General features: G+C 37.9%; 1 protein-coding gene and 1 long non-coding RNA gene across 6 annotated transcripts in view; one reads left to right on the top strand and one right to left on the bottom strand.

Moving 5' to 3' along the window:
- Window positions 1-10,065, bottom strand: part of LOC116849311 (tetraspanin-1) — a 44,880-nt gene that overhangs the window by 18,735 nt on the left and 16,080 nt on the right. For all 5 annotated transcript variants that reach the window (XM_032826340.1, XM_032826339.1, XM_032826337.1 and 2 more), the window contains exons 2-3: window positions 8,257-8,346; window positions 6,829-6,927 (exon numbers count right to left, since the gene is read on the bottom strand). In XM_032826340.1, the coding sequence (XP_032682231.1) occupies window positions 6,829-6,927; window positions 8,257-8,316 (159 nt within the window). In that variant the 5' untranslated portion in view covers window positions 8,317-8,346. The remainder of the gene's footprint in view (window positions 1-6,828; window positions 6,928-8,256; window positions 8,347-10,065) is intronic.
- LOC116849313 lies at window positions 6,260-8,263 on the top strand. The gene is made up of 3 exons (XR_004379111.1): window positions 6,260-7,232; window positions 7,376-7,424; window positions 7,951-8,263. It is a non-coding gene; the product is annotated as an uncharacterized LOC116849313 (long non-coding RNA).

The following is a 10,065-nucleotide window of genomic DNA, read 5'->3' as shown; positions in this document are numbered from 1 at the left end:
TTAAATTGTTGTAACTTTTGAACGGTTCGACTACAAACGAAACGAAAATCACTACAAACAACTACAAACGATTTAGAAACGTCACCCGCTTGCAGATTTGAGATATCTCAAAGTGGGGTGCTACTCATTTTTTTAAATTTCTATAATTTTTAATGGATGGAACTACAAACGAAATTATTGTTACTACAAACAACTACAAACAAAATGCTAACTTTTTACGTAGAAAAAAATTATTTTTTCAAAAGTCGGGTGCCAGGTTCACATAGCTGTATTGTTCTGGCCTTCAAACGAATACAAATATTTAAATTTTCATAGAATATATACATATAGAACATATGTATATATATTCGACATATATATATATATTTTTTTTTTTATATTAAAAGTTTATATAATATATTAAAAGTTTATATAAATATTTGTAAAGAGAGAGAGCAAAACAATAAAGATATCCAGGATTAAGTACGTATTCGGGCATTAGTTTCCTTAATTCCGACACAAATCGAAACGATTTGCGAAGTTTCATCGTAATCGTCGGGACACGTGATTGACACGCGATTGCGATCCCATCGAATAATTATCGCGTTACAATTCCGCAATCTTTCACTGGACCTCTCACATTTTCTTTCTTCCTGCCGAGGTCGTAGACACATTCGCCGGTAAGGAACGCATATCTCAACGGAGAAATGTCCGTTGCAACGTGTTACCCTTTCGCCGGCTGCACGAAACTCATAAAATGAAAGCGGCCACTTTTACTTTTGCACGACGTTCCGCCGCGCGATTCCACCGCCGAGCCCGGTGGAGAGCAATGAATATAAAGAAAAAATAAAAAGGGGAACGAATACATTTAACCGCGACAGAACGAAGGTAAAAACCACGAGCAGCAATCGAGGCTGTTCTCAGTGCAATATCGAAACCCAGCAAAAGCGAGCGAGCGAGAGAGAGAGAGAGAGAGAGAGAGAGAGAGAGAGAGAGAGAGCACGCTTTGGCCCCGTAGCCGACCACGACGACGAAGCTGAGCCGCTGCTCTGTGATGGAACACTCCGATCCTCCCACGCGTCGCGCTAATGTGACAACCAATCATCTCGTCAACGACCAAGTACCGATAATTACGTTCTCGTTTCTCGTTCTCCCTGCCGGTCTGGCGTTTTACTGTACCTACGTCGTCCTCGTCGCGCTTAACGCGCGAGCAATCTGCCATTGATTTCGGTGTTGCCAAAGAGGGACTGCTGTTTCACCGACCCGTGGCTCGCGAGACCCGTTCTTGCTTCGATGATTTGTCTTGATCGATTTATTTTCCCATTAGACGGAACACGAAAACCCCCGAGTCTGTGAGTGAGAGAGAAAGAGAGAAAGAGAGAAACGTGAAACGTAACATAATGCCGGTGTAACGTAAAAATACCGATTTCCAGACACGCATCTAATCCTAGACATTTGTATTTTCCTTTTCCTTTCCTTCTTCAAATATGTATATGAATATTTTATACTTTAAATGTGTGGTGTGTGTGTAATCGGGAAAGTCTCGTGGCGAATATTAAATTCCTCTTGATTTATTTGAACTATTGTATATTTTAAATTCAGCGCAAATACAAATTAGATATATTTCGTGTTTTATTTCTTCAGAATTCTTCAAGAAAAATAGCAATAAATAGAAAAAGAAATCTAGACATGCTTATATTTAAAAATAAAAACCCGCCCTAGAGGAGAATCGCCCAGTTATTTTAAATCACCTGATCACTGAAGAGATTAAATAAATATGAATCCTCAACTATAAAAACGAATATTTAAACTCCGCACAGAGATATGCATATATTCAATACATGTATATTTTATGTTAAAAGTTTCAATATTCGTATTCAAAAACCTGAACAATAAGAATGTGTAAGATTAGGCACGGGTTGGTGCTTTTACTTTATATGGAAAATCTATGGAGGAAAATCTATACGAGAAAAATCTTGTAATAAAAATTGCGACAATATTTTTGTGATCTTGAGCTATATATGATTATGACCGAAATTATTATATGTATATTTGCTTAAAAATGTTATGCACGTTTGACGTTCTTTACCACAAAACTATTGTAATTATTTGAATATTTTTTATATCTTGTATTCGGATAATTCATCAAATTTACTATTTATTATATTTCTATTTATTATATTTATTATATCCCTCTATTTAACATATCTTTATATATTATAATGGTAATTTGTATTACTATTTCAGTACAGTCCAATTTTACGAAAGACGTTGTAAAGAGAAATATAATTTTAACGTAGTTCGTAGTTTAGTAACATAGTTAGTAACGTAGTTTTAACAATATTTTCTCCGTATACTACGACGAGCAATTGTTCAGTCAATGTCACGTATGTCATGCTATCCCCTAGATGGAGAGTTGCACGATTTTCAGCTTTACACATATATGTATAAGGTCAAAACCATTATATCTAGAGCCATTATGATCCTACCATCATAACTAGAGTTACTTGTGCGATTATTAACCTTACGCGTGTATGTGTGAGGCTGAAAATCGCGCAACTCTCGTCCAGGGGATGGTATGGCATATACGACGCCGAGTTCAAGTATAAATATACGTGTCCGATCTATACGATCGAGCGTATCGTGAGTGACGCGACGTGAGACTTTCTGTGAGGAAGGTCAAAATCTTAGAGAGCGTATTGTAACGATGAATGAACTCTAAGGAAAAAACGGACCGAACGATCGTATTTTTCTATCTTCGAAGGTTAAATTTCATTAAGCTCATTGCGATAACGTGGGTTGATAATCATCACACGGATACAGCATCAGATTGACAGAGAGATGTCTGGCAAGAAGTGGACGTGACTTTTTTTACCTACGTTTGACCCAGTTTCGACTTGTCCTTTTGCAGTAAATTAAAATTTCATATTAAATTTATCATATTATTACAATATAATGTCTTTGTATTTTTTCAAGGCTATTATTGTTAATCATTTGTGTGTGTGAATTTATATATATATTTTTTTTTATTTATTTATGTATAAATCCTTCTCTATAGATCTAGATAAAGTACATTTCATTTCATCTTCATTATATATATATATATATATATATATATATATATATATATATATATATATATATATCTTTATATTGATTTATCTCTTTGTTGTTTCTCTATTCTTTTGTAATGATCTATATTTTGTGCATTGTACCTAAAAGATAAGTCCCATGTGAAAAAATGAAATAAGTAAATATTTATCATGTTCTTTTATTAGTAAATATTTATCATGTTCTTTTATTAGCCGTGAATCTTTATATCTATTTCTACCTTTATCTTTCGTAGCTCTTTATCTTTCTTTTCCTTCATCATTTTCTTGATCTGGAAATGGAAAATCAAAGAAATTCCTCTCGACTTTATCCGAAGTTATCTTCAGTTCTTCCTTCTTCTATCAACGCTCGCCGATCGACGATAACTCAATGACGGACGGGCAGAATTTAATGTACGATCAATCCGAGTGAGAATAGAGATACGGGTAACGGAATACGAGTTATTGCCGAGAGCCTATCGTCGCCAATTCTTTGATAGTTAAATTACCTCGCGAAATAAGCGGTGCATATATAAATGGAGCGCAGCGCAGCTCGTTATTCCGTGCCTTCCAGTCGGAGAGTATACCCATGCGCGATCGAGATCGATCTGAGATCTGTCACGTGTTTCTCCGCGGAGCGAAGAAGCCCGTTTCTGATGCTTCGTGTTACTCGAGTTTCATAATAATTATAAGGTGAAACCAGAACAGATGTTAATTGTCGAGTGATAAGCAGGCTCGCAACCGGTGCTACTCGTATTAGAAAGCGACCGTTACGATACGTCACCTCCTAACTAATTGACGACGCGCGCAGCACTTTCTTACCGCATGTGAAATTGCTGGAAAGGTTTTTTCCTTCTTTCCTCCTTTTCTCTCTTTTTCGTTTGAATATCTCTGACACTAATATTGGCTACTTTTTTTGCCAAGATATGCAAGATATGCAAAATAAACTCGACAAATTTTTAAGAACGAGAACATTAATATCGAACAAGAAGAATATACGATCGTTCCACCCGTTATTTTTGCTCAAGTTGAGCAATTATTACAACAATTGAAAATACAAGTTAAGAATTATCAGAATTATTAAAAATTATCAGAATTATTAAGTAAAATCGTTAATTTAATTTTTACAAGTTAAGAATGCAACTTGAAAATTCAGTCGCAGACAAAGAACCAATTCTGTATTTTTACAACTGTACCAATTCGTTATTTTTACACAAGTAGACTCACCGTTGCAATAATTAGAAATAAAAGTTAAGAATTAAAAACAATTATATGTTTATTCTCACTAATTAAGAATTATCAGAATTATTAAGTAAAATAATTTCCCAAGAATATATTTATATATTCTTGTTAGTTAAGGATAAATCTGGAAAATCCAATTTTAAATTGTAGATAACGAATCAATTCTACTTGTGCTCGAGTACGATTGCGACTTCGATTTGTTCGTGAAATTGAGGAGAATCCGCTTGGTCTCATTGAACATGTGTGTAAAGGCGGCGCAAGAATAGGAAGAGGCAATATGCTATTCTATGCATGTACAGGCGCGTGATTGCGCCACTAAAAGACAACTAGAGACGCACACGAGGGAGGAAAAGGTCTCGGAGTAGTAATTATTCGAAGGAAGTCGCTCTATTCCCTATTGTTCTTGTTAACCACGCCGCTCTTTAAGGCGAGTCGCTCTCTTTTTACGTCTCTTCTCCTCGCCGCTTATAGAGTCAAGCACCTCGTTAAACGTAGATTATCCCGTATCTTTACACGGCTCATGACGAGCGTATAATATGCACGATACGCTGCGCACGCGCGTCCCTTCTCGATTCCCCGAAGATACCGGAGACACCGATAATTACCTGCGTTAAAAGTAATTAAAAAAATAAAAATAAAAAAAAAGACATACAATTCACTCGTAACTGCAAACGGCTGGACTAGATGAGACTTGCGTAAAGAGGACTATATCAATTCTTATGGATAAAATGAACAAAACCGACTTGGTATTTCTGTAGATATTTTAATGAGGAGAGACTTGCTATTTTTCTTTTAACCTCTTCAGCGCGGAGATGTAAAACAACTGCGCGATTCCCTCCAGGGTGGGTTTTTTATAAGCTATATTTAGATTTCTTTTTTATTTATTTGATTCGATGAAGTTGTAAAAGGTTATAATGAAAAAAAACAACATGTTAAAAACGTGAAAAATTGGCTTGGATAAATTTTACCTATGTTTAAAGTTCTAGGATTAATTGAACGTCTCTCGCCTTCTTTCGCGATTGCTGTTACTCCGAAGCCCCAGACCTTTTCCTTTTTCTCATAAAAAAAGTAACAGCAAAACAGTATAGAGAATTCAGAAAGACTACGCTTCGCGTGTCTCACATATCGATCCATCGACACATGTATCGGCTGGGAAAATTACATTAATACGTGCGCTGTAGCGACACTGACGTGTACGGATAAGATATATGTATGATGGCATGTTGCTTACATACGTCGCATTGCTCACGCTACGTATTTACGATTCATTGCTAGCTCGTACGAAGCAGAAGTTCGTTATTATCGCACGTTAATAAAGACAGTGTCTTCTCGCTGCGGACGGAAGACCTCACGATCAGGAAGAATACGAGAAATCGCCTGATGATTTTTGCCCGACTCTGTTGTTAATCGACAACTCGGCGCGCACGAGTGTCACGAGAATCGGCGTTGGTGAGTGTCGAATCCGGTTTGAATTGAGCCGACCGACGATCACGTTGTCGCGCCCGTCGTAACAAGAAATTACATAACATATTTATGAAATAATTACCGCGGTGGCTCGAGAGAAACTTAGAGTTACATAAACGATCAACTGTATTAATGATATGCGAGAACCATTTTTTTCTTCCTCTTTTTCTTTCTCTTTTTCTTTCTCTTCTTCTTTCCCCCTCAGACATATCTCGATGCAATGCTAGATCTGGAATCCGTGCTTATCTTTATTGGTCCTTAAAACGTGTCCTTATCTTTCCATTTCCACGCGACAGCACGTGAAGCCACGAGGCACGAGCAACGGCGATAAAACTGGCAAGCGTAAAGCCACCTGAAATATGTAATCGCCGTTCTGAGGGCGCTATTACGGGCATCAATTATCGCGGGTTTGTTTTATATTTCCGTCTGATTTCACGCTTCCAGTTTACTTTTGCGAGGGCTACCTCAGCACGCGACATCGGCGGACGTAACTTCCACGCTGACGGAAGATTAGAGATCTCGCACGTGACAGCTCGAGCGTTCCTTGAACGATTCCACGTGCGTCGTATATATACTGAGAAAAAATGTCTGATATTTGTAAGTATAATTTCACAATAAGTATGGAGAAATGATCACTAATTACGACCAAGAAGGCCGTTTTTCTCTATGAAATTCTACTATGATGTTAGTTCTATTATGATAATTATTAATGTGGATATTGTGATACTGTCGTGTTAAGACGACCAAAAAGTACGATTGAGACCAAAAATAACTATACGTCTATTCGTTTTCGAAGAACTCCTATATCAGTGCAAGTAGTTAGAGTAAAGCAGGTATATTCTTTCACTCTAGAACTTTTTTATTTTATTGCAGTATATACTAGTTCAAAAGTTCTTTGGAAATGAACAGGCCTTGTAATTTTATAGCTAGATCAAGCATTTCTCTCTCTTTCTTTCTCTCTCTCTCTCTCTCTCTCTCTCTCTCTCTCTCTCTCTCTCTCTCTGTCTCTCTCTTGATGTATTCTACATTAAATGTATTCCTGGCAAAAACTCACCAAGATGTCGTACTGATCGAGCTTGCCGATCAGGTTGGTGAAGGAACTCCTATCGGCGAACAACCAGATACCGACAGTCAACGCCGCACCTCCGGCAATCTGCAAAGCACAAACTTAATGTAGTACGTCTCCGTTCTGCATCGCGGACTTCAAGGCTGGCTCCAAGGAAGCAAGCCCGGTATTCTGCCCGGTGGCGAAGCGCCGGCATCGTGCAATTCACGCGATCGAAAAGTTTCACCTGCGATCGCTCTTCGCTCCGTGGCGACCGCATTGCGATTCCTTCGATTCGCTCGAAGATACCGAGTGACTCAACAACACGGTGCCGGCGCTGCCGGCGCGTGATGCAGCTGACGAAATCGTTCAGCGGAATTATCTCGAGATCGCCACTAATTGCAAAGACTTTGGTAAGTCGAAGTCAGATTTTTTTACTCGAGCTGTTTCTTCTCCCGTAACCTCCTTCAGGTCAACTCTCCTTCCTCTCTCCTTGACGGCTTCTGAATTCAATACTTATTTCGTTGCGGGAGATATCTCTCTTCATAATTTTCAGATTTATATTCAGTCGCGAGTGTGTGAGCAGAAATTTCCTTCAAAATTTGGTAACATTCTTCTACTAAGATATATTTACATCATGTGTCAGAGAAAAATATTTAGGGGATAAAAATATTTATTCAGTAGGCACTAATGACACATTTACTTAAATCTAATTTCTTTTATGTAAATAGATATTAAATAGACTAAACAATTGCTTTTATGAAAAGTCTAAAAAAAAGACTTTCTTGTTTGAATATTTTATTAGCACTAGCTTAAACTACTCAGCGTTGTTTGGGTTATCACAAAGTGTTGAGAAAATGAAATTAAGGAAAGTAGATGGAGTGTCCAAGTTTCATGGTAGCCTATATTTTCCGCAAGAAGTCCTAAAGATCAACTATGTAAAATTTAGTCTAAATCGGTTGAAGAGTTTAGAAATAAACAGGCAACATACAAACAGATACTCTATTTTATATATATAAATAAGTAAATATGTTATCACAGTAATCACTGAATAAATATTTTTCAATTTTTTAAATATTTTCCTTCTCTCAATATACGCATTTACATTACATACATATTTTTTAAATTCAGTAGCGTCTTATGGAAGAAGAGATATCTTTGTGAGGAGAAATTGAGGAAACGGAGGAAACTTGTCCCCGCATCTGACAATTTGTCCGGAAATTGAAAACCCGCGAGAATGGAGCACCATGAAAATCATATAATTAACATCGTACACTACCCGAGGCAAGGATTCGAGCAAAGTGCGTTTACGCGATTGCGACTGGTTGCGAGGTTGATAAATTATCAGCCGTGTGATCTTAGCGGCGCGAAATGCAGACACGGCGGGCTCCTTCGCGCTTGAAGTTACCACTATAGAAACTCGTTGTGTATACTCACGAAGAAAATGAAGTTGAACAAGCAGAGGAAATACTTGGCACACTGCGAGACACAGCCCATTTTCGCGGTGCGATGATTTCCCAATTGCGTCTGTAACAAATCGATACATACGTTAATTATGCACGACGAAATGTATCATGAAATTCCAATAATATGCATGGTAGTCCAATTAACGGATTGCTAATAATAACACCTGCGTCAATACCGCGATTTCCAGGTAAACGATTCATGCTTTCGATTGCATATCGCACAAAGAAAACGAACATGAGAAATGATAAAAAAAGTATACGAAAAGTATACGAAGAATCAAACTATATGTGTGTGATTAAAAGTGATAATAATTACAATGAACCATAGTAATTATCACGATCTGTGATAACGACTATAATATGTATTTTTCAAATAATAATAACATATAATAATTATAACAACATATATTTTTCAAATCCAATAAAGTCCAGAAATATTATAATAACGGAAAAAAATAATTTGCTGCAGCAGCAAACTAATTTGCTGCATATGGACAGTTAAATATAATTCGCTGTGCTAGCTACTTTTTCTTTGCAGCAGGAACCTATTTTCTTGTTATGATAACAGGAAAGTCTGCTCCTATAACAAGAAAAGTAGTTAACGTAGCGAATTTGTTACAGATAGACAACTAAACATAATTTACTGCTTTAGTTACTTTTTGTTGCAGGAACAGATTTTATTGTTATCATAGCAAGAAAATTGGCTTCTGCAGCAAAGAAAAAGTGGCTAATACAGTTTATTATGTTAGTATACAGTAAATTATATTGGTTGTCCATATGTAGCAGATCTTTTTTTTCCGTGAACGACTAATAAGAACTACGCAGGCTCGTGGTTGCAATTAATAATCTTTTGCAATAACACTTTTAGCAACGCTTTCAGTGATTAGTTATACTTCAATAATGCTTTTAGTGCCTCTCTAAATTTCTTAGAGCGGAATCTCATTCAAATTCTGTTTTCCTCAACCAAAACGCATTTACTTGTGCTACTGTTCTTATGAACCAAATTCGGTTTTTAATAAAAAATTCTGTTTCCTTCGAGCAAGACGTATTTAGTTGTGTCATTGTCGCGTTCATTCAATCAATCTTCTCCTCCGTGAAGGAATCTAAAGAATGATCGAACACTTGAGAATTCCAATACAAATCTATTTCATTCAATAGAGTCTTTCAAGAAAGTGCCTCTAAAGTCGATTGATTGCCATCCGTGTTCGCGTGCTCATATTGAACGATTTAAGCGTGATTTTGCGACAGTCGGGTGCTCAGCGAGGACCGACTAATTAATGTGGGCGAGCGCGCAACCGGCATCGTCGCGTGACGTGGGCGAAAAACAAAGAGGTGGGAATTGTCTAAATTAGACCAGGGAGCATGTTGCCAATCAGTCTCAAGGATGAGTCCTCTTCTCCGTGAGCGTGGATGACGCTCAAATTGAGACGATTCGCAATTGGCGGCCGGATACCCGATTGTCAGAAACATAAATCGGCAATTCACGAATGAAGGTATCGCGCAATTAGGAGACGTCTCGCGACGTCTCGCGACGAAAACGTATCTCTTCGTCGCAATCTCGTGCTTGACGCGCGAAAGAGCACCGGGGGAGATCGTCGACGGCGATTCCCGTCGACCCCGCTGCTCCAGTTGCGCAGCTTCTACGGCCGGGTCGAATAGAGATCGGCGAAGGCTGGTAGAACCACGCGGAAACCTTGATCGAGCGACCCAGTATCGAATATCCAGATCACGGTTCTCGTTACTACACGAGAGGGACTCTGCGTTCATCTCATGTCGTCTC

Source organism: Odontomachus brunneus, unplaced genomic scaffold (assembly GCF_010583005.1).
Source record: "Odontomachus brunneus isolate Ranch 3 - 2012 unplaced genomic scaffold, Obru_v1 Obru_scaffold_110, whole genome shotgun sequence".
NCBI classification, from domain to species: domain Eukaryota; kingdom Metazoa; phylum Arthropoda; class Insecta; order Hymenoptera; family Formicidae; genus Odontomachus; species Odontomachus brunneus.
The sequence above is the reverse complement of the archived record's forward strand: the minus strand, read 5'-3'. Positions and strand labels throughout refer to the sequence as shown.